This window comes from Neomonachus schauinslandi, chromosome 1 (assembly GCF_002201575.2).
Source record: "Neomonachus schauinslandi chromosome 1, ASM220157v2, whole genome shotgun sequence".
Taxonomy (NCBI): domain Eukaryota; kingdom Metazoa; phylum Chordata; class Mammalia; order Carnivora; family Phocidae; genus Neomonachus; species Neomonachus schauinslandi.
In genome coordinates this window covers 157,593,720-157,607,939 of record NC_058403.1, presented here as the reverse complement: position 1 = coordinate 157,607,939, position 14,220 = coordinate 157,593,720, and the positions used below count along the sequence as shown (strand labels likewise).

At 52.7% G+C, this 14,220-nt stretch overlaps 1 protein-coding gene across 1 annotated transcript in view; it reads right to left on the bottom strand.

Annotated features, from left to right (window-relative positions):
- EEFSEC (eukaryotic elongation factor, selenocysteine-tRNA specific) overlaps positions 1-14,220 on the bottom strand; it is a 243,656-nt gene that overhangs the window by 61,132 nt on the left and 168,304 nt on the right. Inside the window, exon 5 of the mRNA XM_021695078.2 lies at positions 1,356-2,012. Within this exon, the coding sequence (XP_021550753.2) occupies positions 1,356-2,012 (657 nt within the window). The remainder of the gene's footprint in view (positions 1-1,355; positions 2,013-14,220) is intronic.

Here is a 14,220-nt window from a genome sequence, read left to right as displayed (position 1 = left end):
GGGAATCGGGCCTGAGCACCAGGAAGAATCCTGAGACAAGGAGGAGGAGAGTGGGAGTTCCTGCAGTGACAGAGTTCCAGAGAAGAAACATGGGGATCTGAGAGAGGGGAAGGAGACAGGGTGGGCGGTGGCAGTGGAAACCCTGACCCTGGCTGGTACCCAAGGCCCTGACACTTTCTCCTGAGTGCCTGCTCGGTAAGGGTCAGACCCCATGCTGGAGCCTATGCTGACTTGGGCAGGGTGCTGCACCGGGAGGGGTAACCCTCATCCTGCTGTCTAAGGAACAGAACCGCAGTCCTGCTGAGGACCTCAGGGCAGACCCCACTGGAACCTGAGCTTCCCAACACTGAGGTCTTAGCACAGCCATGCTCACCCGGCTCAGAGACGAGTCCCAAGACCACTCACAGCCACCCCTGCCCTGCAGGGGCCCACATCAGGGAGTGAGGTTTGGACAGACGTTTGGACATTCTCCACCCATCTCTACAAGGCCCAGGAGGCAGGGATTCCCACTGAGACCTACAGTGATAAGACAAAGGAGGGGGGGCACCTGACAGAAGGTAATCCCAGGACTTCAGGACCCCTTTAGGCTCTAGGCTACCGCAACTGCCCACTCTCATGAAAGGCCTGTGAACCAGACTGGCTCACCCATGTCTAAAGACCTGCATCTGGTGATGATGCCAGGCACCCGAGGAAGCCAGCAGCCTGGCCCCTCCCACTCTGTCACCTTCCTGTACCTTCCCACCTCTTGCCCTCTGGCACCCTGCCACCATCACTCCCCACTTCCCCCACCCCACAGGCTGAGGACACGCTTGGCCAGGCCTGCTCTGCATTGACCAGCTATGCTCCCTCTGTCGATATGACTGGCATATCTGTTGATATGACCCAGCAGCCACCCTGCCTAATGGAGGCTCAGCCCCCACTGAGGCCACGAGAGCGAGGGCCTGCTCATCAGGCTGTGAGGTGCAAGGCCCGGCCTCTTATCTGAAGCTCAAGGAGGCCCCTGATACTGCTGGCTTCTGGCCCAGGTGAAATGCTGCTGTCTGAAACCAGTTTGTGTGAGGGACCAGGGCTGCTCTGCCCTACACAGGCCACCTCCACCACCAGAGTAGAGGGCAGGGATGGGAGCAGGTGCAGTGGGGCTCCCCTGCCTTGGTTCAGGCCCCACTGTGTGACTGAGGGTTAGCAGAACTCAGGCCACTCAGCCACTCTGGGCCTCAGTTTCCTTGTTTTAAAATGTCAGAAGTTGGGACCAGAAGCCTCTGAGGTCTTCCTGGTTCTCATCACAGACTCCAGCTGTGTCCATCCCGGCTACCAGAGCCCGACAAGGAAGGATGATGGGTGGAGGGACTGCTTACCCGTTCTACAAGGCCATGTTTGTGCTTGAGCTTATACACTTTCAGCCTGGGCAAGAAGCTCTCAGCATAGTCCTTGTCCTCCAGCCCATGGAGCAGGACACCATGGAAGGCCAGTCGGCACATGTTGGCATGAATGTCCGCATCTAGCCTGGAGCCAATCACCAGGCACAGCCGAGGGCAGGTGACAGGCTTCTCAAATTCCACGAGGGCCCACTGCTGCCGAGGGCAGCGGCCTTCTGTAGCCTGGCCCGTCTTCTTGTTAGCCTCATCACTGTCTGTCGCCACTGGTGCCAAATCCTTATCTAGGTACTGCTCCTGGAAGAGGTATTCTCGAGAGAAGTCGAAGGAGTCCAGCACAGGCTCATGGTCAAAGCTATCAGGGGCAGGGCTGAAGAACATCAACCGGCCCATGACTGTCTCATGGCCCACCGTGATGTGGAACTTGGCTTTGGTCTGCAGGGGCCCCCGGAAATACGGGATCTTCTCCACAGAGATGATGGCTGCGTGGACAGTGTGCAGGGACTCAGGGGCACACACCAGGCCACGCTCCAGTAGCTTGGGGTCAAACTGGGTGACGCAGATGCCCAGTCGGTCTCCCTGCATGGCTGAGGTGACAGGCATGTGAAACATCTGCATGGACTTCACCTTCTTCACCACCTGGTGGGTAGCAAAAGAGAAAGCTCATGAAACAAAGAGCCTTGAGGCTGGGGGGAAGGGCTCCAGCTGGAGAAGTCCCTATCCCAGTACTGCCAATACTCACTTGGCCCCTGGCAAGGCAACCCAGAGGAGCTCTGGGGCGCTCAGACTCCCCTTGGCCAGAGTAAGCTCCATCCTGCAAACACAAGGCCCACAGGGCACCCTGGTCCAGGATGTGGGCGGTGGTCACGGCAGCCAAATCCTGAGCTACCTTAGCTCCCTCCATCCTAGTCGCTACTCCACCCCAGACTCCATTCCAGCACTTTCTTGCCTTGAGCCCTCTGTAGAGGCTTGTCACCATACGCAAGATGGCTCCCTAGTCCTCAGACTGCCAAGCTATGGCCATCTGTCCTTGAAAGCCCAGGCCAAACCCCACTGCTCTAGAAAGTCTACCCTGACCCCCAGTGGGCAGGATCTGTCCCTCTCTCTTTGGTGCTACCCCAGCCCCTCTGAGTCATACACAGCCTGCTCTGCTGTCACTGCCTATTCTGCACCAATCTGCCTGCTAGCCTGTGGGCTTGGGCTTCTCCAGGGCAGGTCACACTGAGGGACTGCAGTGTGCCAGGGACTGTTCTGGGGGTAGGAATAGAGTGAGAAACGGCAACAAAACTACAAATACATTTAACATTAACTAAGTTTGTACTGAGGGAATTAATATGTAAGACTTTGCGTATAAATACATAACATAATCATATACATTATTATATATAAAGTACTATATTACATGTAATATGTATACCGTATATAACATATAGAGAAGGCCTAGGGTGTGGGGGGAGGTCTGGCTTTTTAGAGCGGTGGTCAGGGAAGGCTTTTCTCGAGGTGATGACTCAGCTAAGACCTAATTATAAGAAGTTATGTGAAGGTCCAGAAAAAGATAGTTCTGAACAGGGGAGCTAATGAATGTATAGGCCGAGGATGGAGGCTCCGTGGGTCTGAGAAATAAACAAAGAGGCGGGAGGGCTGCAGCAGGGAGGGCAGGGAGGAGAGGGCAGGCCGGAAGTCGCAGAGGAGTTTAGGCAAAGGAGTAACCGGATCTTATCTCTGTTTGGAAACCACCACACCAACTACTACACCAGGCAGATTTCTGTACCCACAGTTTATAAATCAGGAACAGACATAGGAAAGGCTCTAATAAACGTTCACGAAATCAATGAACATTCCTACTAAGATCCACTGTCAGAGAGGAGATGAGATCACGTTTAGCGCAGCAAAGAAATGGGTAATGTATTTCAGAAAACCTCATAAAAATTTGTTAAGTTAAAGACACTTTGGCCTTCAGGTTGCAAGCATCCCCATCTGCAAAGCCCGGGTGTGGGGAGCACTCGTTTTCTCCCTGGATAAAGAGAATGCTGAGCGGCTCCGGGTGCAGGAGGCCAGGCCCTTTCTTGGAGAGCCATAATAGTCAAGTGTTTGTTTAAAGATCATTAACTACCTAACCAAGAGGTCAGGGGGCAGAGAAAGTGAGAAGTGCGGTGTCAAAAGCCACAGCTAAGATCAATCAAAGAGAAACATAAAACATCTCTGAAATGGTCTACAAGGGCAATGGGAAACTAAGATTTTCAGGAATGCACCTCAGAGTAACTGGAGAATATTATCTTACACTAAGCGTCTGCCCAGCGAGGCAGGCCCCGAATCACAGCTCTTCCCCCCAAGGCCTGTAGCCGCCGGGTGAGCTGTCCTCTGGCCCCCACCCCACCAATCTCCCTTCTCCAGGCCAGCTTTCTAAAACACATGTCGGATGATGCAATTCCTTGGCACTGACTTCTACACGGGCTCCCCTCTTGCACATCACCACTTTCAAACCTTTTGGGTGTAGCTGTTGTGAGCAGGAAGATCCTTTGGTCATGTGAAATTCTATGGGGAATCAGCCCGCTGGCCGCCACCCCCCCACCCCCACACTGGGTAAGCTGCTCAGGGAGGGTAGGGGCTCTTGCACCTCCTGACGTCCCCTCTGCTGCCCCACCAAGGACTTCTGCTTGCCTGGCTTCTCCACATGGCCTTCCCTGGAGCCTCCCACCACATGGCCTGCCCCAACACGTGAAGCCACAACCAGGGGAAGCTTGAACAATTCCCTACATACAGAACCACATATTTGTTTTGCCTGTGAGGACCCTTCTCCCTGGGACTTCTTCCACCTAAAATTCCTGTTCATGTCAGAGGACCTCCTGAAACGGCTTCCTGCTCACTCCAGACCGAGCTGGTTACTCTCCTTGGGTTGCTCTGAACCTGACTTCCTGTGTTGCCATTGCTGCTTTATGGTTCTGCCAGTCTGTGCCTCCTCGTACCTACTGAGTTAAATTACGATAGGGTAAATATCCATGGCCCCATCATTCACCCTGAGAACTAAAACATTACCAATAACTTCACTCTCCTTCTGTGCTCCTTCCCCATCTAGTGCTCCTGCCTGCCCCCCAGCTGGAGGCAACCACTCTCTTGAATTTGGTGTGTGGCACTCCTTTCTTTTTATATATATACGTGTACATGGTTGTGCGGAGGCTCACTACATATGTAGTACATATGCCTAACCAATACTTTGTTTTCTGAGTGTTTGAACTTTAGAGTTCTTGCCCGTGCTGCCTACACCTGCAGCTCATTTGTTGCTGATGCTGTATGTCGCACGGCACACACAGACCCCCATTCAGCCTCCTACTGATGCGCACATGGGTCATTTCCAATTTTTCCCTGGAAAACGATGCAATGAATTCCCTCTCAAACAAGACTCCCGCCTGATGCACAGTGCAGGGAGGGTTCTGGAAGATGCGGGCCCTGGACCAGAACTGCTGGGTCAGGAGCAAGTGAGGGCTCATGTCTGCTAGATAAAGTACCAAGGTACGCTTCCACCCACAGGCCAGAGACTCTCAGTGGATCCGGTTCTTCTCCAGTGTCTGGCATGGCCAGATTTCTTAATTTTTGCCTATCAAACTTGTGTATTTCCCCTTTTAAATCCAGGTTCCGGGGCACCTGGGTGGCTCAGTCGTTAAGCGTCTGCCTTCGGCTCAGGTCATGATCCCAGGGTCCTGGGATCAAGCCCCGCATCTGGCTCCCTGCTCAGCGGGAGGCCTGCTTCTCCCTCTCCCACTCCCCCTGCTTGTGTTCCCTCTCTCTATCAAATAAATAAATAAAATCTAAAAAAAAAAATAAATCCAGGTTCCTACTGCTGTACCTTGGTGCCTAGTGCAGAGGCTGGCTGACAGACGCTGTTTATGGCAGACCCAGCTAAACATCCAGCCCATCCAAAGAGAATGGCTGCATCTGATTCTGGAAGAGAAATGCCCCCCATGGCAAAGAAAGCATGGAGTGGAGATTCCGGAGCGGCTGGGGCCTGAGCGAGCTCCTGGTGTTCAGGATGCTCGCTGGGACAGAGGCGCAGGGCCCTCACCACCCTGACGGCCCCCACGCCCCACCATCAAGCCCATCTCCAAGCAGGCTTCATTAAAAGCATGTTCCTTTCAACGGGGCTTGTGTTCTTAGGACTGAAATAATAAAGAGTGCTTTAAGAGGGCACTGTGAAGAGCAGAAAGACAAATAACTGTGCAAATCAAGATTTCAAGGGCCCAGACAGGAAATTGTGAAACAGATAAGACAGGGACAGGGTGGCGTGGCACGACTGTGGGCTCTCGTGGGTGTGTGCAGCGGCGGCGGCGGCAGCAGCACGCAGGCTCGCGGACAAGCCCACATTCTTCAAGATGGCCTTTAAGAATGTGAGAGCCCATCTAGGACACCGAAATGCGGGAAGTAGTTATGCCAATTCCAGAATGGGAAAAAAACAGGCTTTCCTTTCATTCACTGGCCAACTTTGAGAGAGTCCATCCATCTACTCAACAACTCACTCATATTTACTAATATCCAAGTTGAGTGGCAGAGGCAGTATATGTACATTCACTCAACACGTATTTATCAAGTTTCTCTCATGTACCAGGCCCAGGCCCCGGAGTGATACAGGCGAGCAGAACAGACTCTGGAGTCTACTGCTGGGGGTCGGGGCAGGGGGAGCTTATAAAATCAACTAAGAAATGCAGATTACAAAACCATGGAGAGGTGCTATGGGATAGAATAACTGGGTGACGCAATCCTTCCTGGGTCATCAGGGAGGGCTTCCCTGAGGAGGTGGCGCTAAAGCTGAGACCAGAGGGAGTAGAAGAAACCAGCCACAGGGGCTCCAGGCAGAGGGAAGAGCAGAGCAGGTCTGAGGCTCTGAGGTGGGAAAGAATGTGGCCTGTTTGAGGGATTGAAAGGTGGTGGGCTGGCTGGCGGGGTGGGGGCCAAGGGCAGTGGCATCAGGTTGGAGACATGGGCCCACCACCTTCACCATGAGGACAACAGAAGCCCCCGGTGGTTGTGGTGGCCTGGGGTTGAGCAGAGGAATGTCACCTGCTCTCACATGCTTTGACAAGGTCACTTTGGCTACATGGTGTGGCGAAATAAGAAGGGAAAGAGGGAAAGCAGCAAGGGAGGAACTCTGAGAGTTCTTTGTGCAGTACAAGGCTGGGGTGTACTGGTAGACCGGATGCGGGGACAAGGGAGACCCTGGCACACGAGGACGGACCCCCAGGCTCCGGCTGGAGGGACAGCCTTGCACTGCAGGGAGGAGGGGCCGCTGAGAGATCTGTGCCTGGGAGAGGTCCGTGAGGCGGCCGGCAGCAGGTGCGCACAGAGATCGCAGCTCCAGGAGAGGCGGAGGCTGGGGGCTGGACAAAGAAGGCTCACGCACCTAACTGCCTCTGGCCTTTCCCCCTGGAGGTCTACCAGGTTTCCACCTCCAGCCTACCACATCTGAGACTCCTCTCCTTCCATCTGTCTGTCTCAGAAGTGGCAGCTGTGTGCTTCCGGCTGCTCGTGTGAAAACTGCGGGTTCCACCTTGGCTCTTCTTGTTCTCTCGCACACGTACCCAGCCATCGGGCGCTCTAGCAGACTTCGCCTTCTCAACAGAGCCAGTGCCCGAGCCCTTCTGCAACCACTGCCCACCCTGCTCCCAGGCCCACCTGGCTTTTATTACTGCCCATTTCCCTGCAGCCTGTTCTCCACAGAGCAGCTTATACATAAGATATGACTCTGCACTTTCGCCTCCAAGCCCTTTACTATATAACTAACATCCTTGCTGGGACCCCAAGGTCCTACAGTTGGCCCCTGTCATTTCTCTGACTTTATTTGTTACAATTCCCCTGCAGCCCCTATTCACGTCACTTCAGTCACATGAGCCTTCTTACTTCTTGCTCCTGAAACATGCCAAGTGTGCTCCTACCTCAGGGCCTTTGACTGGGATGCTCCTTCCCCAGATGCTCTATTTCTCTTTCCCTTGTTTACTTCCTATCCACTCAAATGTTTCTTTATCAGAACCCATCCTTGACTCCACAGTAAGAGCTCCCCATACCTATCTTCTTTTCTTTGTTTTATTCTTCTTCATAGCACTCATCGCTACGTGACATATCATATATTTGCTTACTGACTGTCCCTCCCACACTGGAATGTAACCTCCACGAGGGCGAGGGCTTTATTTTTATTTTCTTTAACTTTTGTTTCTATCTTCAGTGCCCAGCGCAGACATATAGAGGCCCTCGACACCTATTTGTGGAATGAATGAATGCAGCCATGGATGGGTGCAGTACTGTCCCTGCCCCCAGGGAGTTCCAGTCTGGGTCTGGGATGTATACATCTACAAAGGCGCATGGAGGTACATAGCCATGCCGTGAGAGCAGGGCTGGCCGTGAGAGCAGGGCTGGCCCTGAGGCTAGCTAGGAGTTGGGAGGTTCCAGACAACCCAGGGGAAGGAGCCTTCCAAGCCTCTCCGAGGAACGCAGGTTTCTCTGGTGGGGCGCAGTTAGGATGGTGGCAGAGAAGGCAGGTGGCAGAGCAGGGAGGTGGCTCTGCGTGGGACCGCCAGGCAGGCCCATGCCCTGAGCTCAAGTCAGAGAGGGGATGGTGGCTGCCAAGTCTCTTCCTCTTGTCCTTCCCCTCTTTCTGGCACCAAGCACTTCTGGGAAAGGGAGGATGGACCCACAGAGAGAGGGAGGAAGGAATACATCAAGCAAGCAAACAATTTTTAAAACTCAAGTTTGTGCTTGCTAAGCAATTTGGCCCTTTCTGACTAACAAAGAGGCTTTATCATCATCTGGGTCAGTTATTCTTCATGAAAACCCTACAAGGCAGGTCAATATTTTTACATTTAATTTTAGGGATGAAGAAACAGAGGTTTTTGATGTCTCCAAGGTCACAAAGCAAATAGGCTGAGACTTGGGACAATGAGTACAGGGACTGCAAGGCAGGCCTGACATCCCACGGCTGGTCTCTGGACCAGCTAAGCAGAAACCGTGCCCGGGTGGTGGGCGCTGGGCGCTGGGAGCAGAGCGCCAGGCTGCTCCAGGTCTGGAGGACCATCGATGTGGATGCCCATGTGGTGAGAACCAGAAAGATGGCTCCAGGGAAGGGGCAGAGGGAAGACTCCACTGTGAAGGGACCCTGCTCAGGGGTAGAAGGAAGCCGAGACTTGGGAGTGGTGGGGACAGACACAGCTCAGGCCCTCCCTCCCCTGCCCAGGCCACTATGGCTGCCCTGGCCATGGTGAGCAACGGCCTCCTCCTGGCCAAGCACAGCAGACAGCTTCAGAGCCAACTTCTCAACTGCTTTGCTCCCTCCTAGCTGCCATCATGTCTGTGTTCGGGTAGCGCAGTGCTCAGCACAGGACAGACACTCAGAAAATGTCTGCTGATGGAGTAGATGAGCGGGCAAAGGAACCCTCTGTGCACTCCCAGGCCTGACACACTCAGATACCCCTTCTGGTCTTCTGAGCATCTGAAGCATAGTTCTCCAGCATCCTGAGGACTCTGTAGGGTACTATACTCAGAAGGACCTGGTCTCTGTTTTGGAGACTACTGAAAACCTCCAAAAGAAGTGGCTCAAGGTGGAAATCATAAAGCGTTCATCTCTGCTCTTCACAGCACCTTGCGTGGAATAGTGGTACCCAGCTAATGCTGGATTCCATGATTTTACCCCATGACCTATACAGAGAGACCCTCAACATTGGTCAGATACCTACACGTGATGACGCTCTACAGACATGAGCAAACTTTTAGGTGGCTAACAATGATCTCATTTTATAGACAAGGTAACTGAGGTCCCAGAGGTTAAGACATTTATCCACAGCATCCAGATCTGCCCACCATGAAAACCCAAATTCTTTTACTATATCATGCCATAAAAACACATCTACTCCACCATGGAAATCCAAATGAGTTACAAGCACTGTAGTGAGGTTCACTCACACGCGGGGAGTTCTTTGGCAGCATTCCTTCTGCGGGGTAAGAAAGGAGAGGCCCAGCGACATCAGAATACACTGCAAAGGAACAACAGTGTTTAGGGTCCTCCCGGCATTCTACGGAATCAACAGATGCTTCAAAGAAGTGGACAATAGCCTGCGCTTAGCAGTTTTTCTGATGTGCAGAGATTTTTGTAATAATGGTCCTGGCTGTAATGAGATTGGACCTCTATTATCCATTTTCGTTCCACTAATGAGCCTGGAAGCTCCTGGCTGTGCCAAAGGCGAGGGTCGGGGCCTTGCAACTTCATCATTACTTAATAAAATGTAAATCGGAGAGGAAAAGAAACACACAAGGTTTGACACTAATAAGCTTACAGCAGGATCAGTTACTTCAATTCAAAGAGGTTCAGACCGGAGGGGGAAAAATGAAATAAGCTTTTAAAGATCAGTCTAGGTTTGGCTCCATCAGACCTAACCAATTTTGTTTAATAAGGTTTCAATTTGGCTGCTCTTATTTCTCCCTCTTCTTCGAGCTAGGCCGGGTACAGATAAGGCATCCCCCCACCCCACCCCAGCCTAATGCATTAATTGCCTCTCACACAAAAAGCCAAACTCGGGACTCTGCCCTAGGAGGGAGCAGTGTGGGCCCCTGGGGGCAGCCAGCACCTCCCCTGCTGGTACAGACCCCGGCACCACCTCTGCGACTGCAGAAGAGACCACCACATGGATCCTGGGGACTCCATTCTTACCCACTTGTTTTTTAGAGAAATGAAAACCATCACCAAAGGTATGGGGAATCAAATGACATCAGAACCACCTGTGTTCCCACCCTGAAACTGACCACTAAGATGTGTCACTCGTACTTCATGCTGACAGCAAGCTGAAGAGCTCTAGTCCCATTTCCCTCCTCGACTCCCTGCAATTACTTTCATGAATTCCTTATGTGTCCTTCTATTTTATACACTTTGACCCATGTGTGTGTCCCCGGATAGTATATATATTTGTTAGTTTATACAAATTGTCCCATATTATTGCTTCACTCCCACTTGCCTCCTTCCTTCTGTATTATGTTTCTGACATCTGTTCTTCCTAGGAAATAGAGATACCGATCTATGTATCTATTTAGCATATATTTATCTAGACAGAGATACTGCTATCTCTGTACATATCTAGGTGATTCTTTTTGACCACTGCGTGTTATTTCTTTGTAGGAAAGCTCCACCTTTTATCCATGCCGTCACCAATGGACACAAGTTGCTATTTTTGCTGCTAGAGATGATGTTGCAGTAACCGTTCCTATACACATGGCCCCGTCCACACGCACAGCGTTTTTCTAGCATGGGTATCTGTGTGGAAGGCTGGCGTGGGGGCTATAGTCCAGTGTCGCCAAGTCTCACTGATTGCTTTCTGAAGTGGCCGGCTTCCACCCACACGGGCAGTGCAAACCCTTGCCAGCACTTGGTATTGCAGGCTTTTTAACTGTTGCCAGGCTGATGGATTAGGCATGGTGTCCCATTGCTGTCTTCATGTGCATTTCTAGGGCCAGGCTCCTCAGAATCTCTGCTGCTTCTAGTTCACCCAAGATAAACTGATGAAAGCCCCTTGTCTCCTGAGACCCTGCCAGGCCCCAGGGGCTTCATGGGCATGCTCCCGAGCCCACATGGCTCTTGGAGGTAGGAGCGATGCACTGGAGGGGCAGGGAGGAGATGAGGTAGAGGAGATCTGCCCCTCCTCGCTGTCCTGGCTCTCCTCCTAGGCTTCCTGCCCTCTGAGCACCGGTGCCAGGAAACGCAGTCCTGGCAGCACTCGACACACTTCTCCTCCCACCTGGCTGTGTCTCTGGGGAACTGTGCTGGCTGACCAGAGGTGGGATCTGTTCTATGCAAAAATTCCACTGGGGCCTCAACAAAAGACCAACTGGCCCCTGGGGAAAGAGGGGAGGGAGCCAAGGAGAACTTCCTCTCCATCTCAGATCCCTGCTAAGAAATAAGGAATGCCCCATATGAAAAGGAAAAGAGGATCTTTAGGAGCCTGGGGGCCCACAGACCCCCAAAGACCCAATTCTAGGACTAGAGATGGAAGGGGGCTTTGCCTGTCTGCATGTCTGCCTGCTCCGGCTCTTCTCCTGGCCCTGGGCGCCCAGGCCAAGTTCCCACTCCCAGCAGGGCCCACATGCATCTTCCCCACCTGCACACCTCTCCCACCGAGACCAGCTCAGGGCACATGCTCAGGGCCTTGGAGCACCCTACAATGTTCTTCATGGCACTCGCAGCACCTTAATCATTTCCACTATGTGCCTGTGCATTCTGTTGTTTTCTGTGGGGCTCCCGCACCACATGGACAGCTGCCCATGCATAGGTTGGATTTATTTTGCTCACCACCGCCCTCCATGTGGCAGCCGGGGAGGAAGGGAATGGATTTGGTTTCCTACCACATGGCCCAGGAAAGGCCCCTGCTCCTCCATAGCGACCTCGCAAACAAACCCTGGTTATGAACCTCCCAGTCGCTGCAACAATGGAGAACCATAAAAGTGACAAGGGGTCTGCCAGGAAGCTTTATGCTCCTCCTCCCAGCCACCCTCCACGCATTTGTCATCCCATAAAACTTTAAATTGAATTATACCAATGTTTGAGTCTTCTGTTTTCCATACAACTGGGGCTTTAATTGTTTTTAATGATATCCCTGGGCTTTTTGGGGGGTAAGGAATCCTTGGGAGGCAAGCCAAGGGAGCCAGCTCTGTCTTCGGGGCAGGGCCCAGAAAAGCCCTCTGTGGAGCTGCGAGCATGACCACACCTGTGCGGGTGGGCCTGCGCAGAGAACCCAGACGGGCTTGGGTCTCAAAGGGTGGGTCCCAAGTCTCCCCTTTCCTTCAGTCCTCTGTGAGTGCTCCCCCCCTCCCCCATGGCCCCTGCTCCTGGGGTGGTACACCAGGCCCTGTGCTCTAGCTCTGAGCTTTGGGCAAGTTTCATGACCTTTCCAAGGCTCAGTTTCTTCATCAGTAAAATGGGGCTAATACAACCTAGGCCACGGGGCCTCTGTGAAAGATTTAAGGAGGTGGCATGCACCTACTATCTAGTGGAGCACTTGGAGAGTGCCAGGTCTTCCAGTGAACACGGTGGCCCCAGCCCCAACTCACGGTCCAAACCTCAGCCTCTGGCTTTTTCCTCATCCTTTAAAAGTTGCCATTGCCCATAAATGAGAAATCCTGAAATTCGTCTGCCCCACACCTACAGTTTCTTCCCATTCCTGGTCCCCATTTCCCACGCAGACTCCCCCAGCAGTCACCCCTTGCCCATTATTCTGCCAGGTCACCCGCCTAGTATAGAGCCCGGGTCATACAATGCCCTTGCTCAAGCCCGCCCAGGCTCTGGGTGTCGCGCTCACTCTCTGGCTGGCACTCAGCCCACCCTCCTCTCAGCCTGGCCTCCTTCCATGTTGATGCCCCGGCTCACTCTGAGCCTCTGCTCCTGCTTATTTATCCACCTTTCACAGTGGGCATTCTTCAGGGTCTGCTGCCAATGTCATCACCTGCATTCCCTCAACACACATACTAGTAGCACCTGCTACCAGGCAGGCCCTTCACTTGACCCTGGGGACATAGGGGAAGCCATGGCCTTTTCCCTCTATGACTCCACACTCACTGTGGGGAGCAGGTGTAGAAAGGGCTATTTAGAACACAGTGTGTTGAGTGCCACTAGAGGGGCTCAGGGGGCCTGCAGAGAGAGGAGGTGACATCTGAATTGGATTTTGAAGGATGATGCCATGCAAATGAGATTAGGAGAGACAGAATGGGTGCATGGGGAAGGGGTTGTGGGGAAAGTGCAAGGAGGTGCCAGCAGGTCTGGGCAGAGTTCTATGGGGTAGGGTTCAAAACAAGATGAAGCTGATGCTGGGGCAGGGCTCTGAGGGGGCAGCAGCCCCTTCTCCCCATCTGTGCATCTTGTCCTGATGAGGCAGGGTCTGCCAATACAGAAGGGATTCAGGAATAGCCCGTGGAACGGAGTTCCAGGAAAAGCAAGGCTGGGGTTCTCACTTCCCGATACCTCCCAGGGAGAAACCTGTGCACGTGAGCACAAGATAAGATGGTCACCACGGCACAGGTAACAGCCACGGAGACCGGGCAGTGGGCCAAGAGTCCATCCATGGCACATGGCAGTGGGCAGTATGGAATGTCCATGCTCACAAATGCAGGCACTGTCAGGCTCTGTATAGAGTGACGGGGTGAGGCCAATATCGGGCAAAAACAGAAAAAGTGCAAAAAACCACACGACATGCTACATTTACAAAATGGCATCATGTATTTTTACGTATACATATGTATTGCATAGAGAAGGGTTTTGAAGGGTACACTCAAAAGAATTAACAGGCGCCTCCTCTACACCAGAGGCCAGGATGGGGTGTGACAGAACAGGCCCTTTCCCCTTAACTGAAAAGTTTCACTTTGGGGACATGCAGGCATTCATAAACTGGTTATATAATTAAACATTAATTCTTTAAAAATAAAAGACAGACATTCTAGTCAATTAAATTTAATACAATCAGGTTCCAATCAATTCACTCAACGAAGACTGACAGTTTGCTCTGAGCCAGACTCTGTGAGGGTGCTGGGCCAGGAGGAGCAGTAAAGGGAGGTGGGCAGGGTGGGAGGGGCCCCAGGAGAATAAGACACACTCCCTGGTTTCCCTGCTGAGTGCTGTACCCCAGACTTGAGTCTCGCCTTCCCCAACAACACCCTGAAGCTACAGCGGCAGGACGAGAAGCCAGCAGGCTCCCTAACTAAAGCCTGGCCCAACCTCCCTTCTCCACATGGGAAGACACTGGGGACTCTGCTTGAGGCAGCTGGCACAGAATGGGAGACTCTCTCATTTCTCCTGAAACCTGGAAACAGTCATGCCACCTGCCAAGAGGGG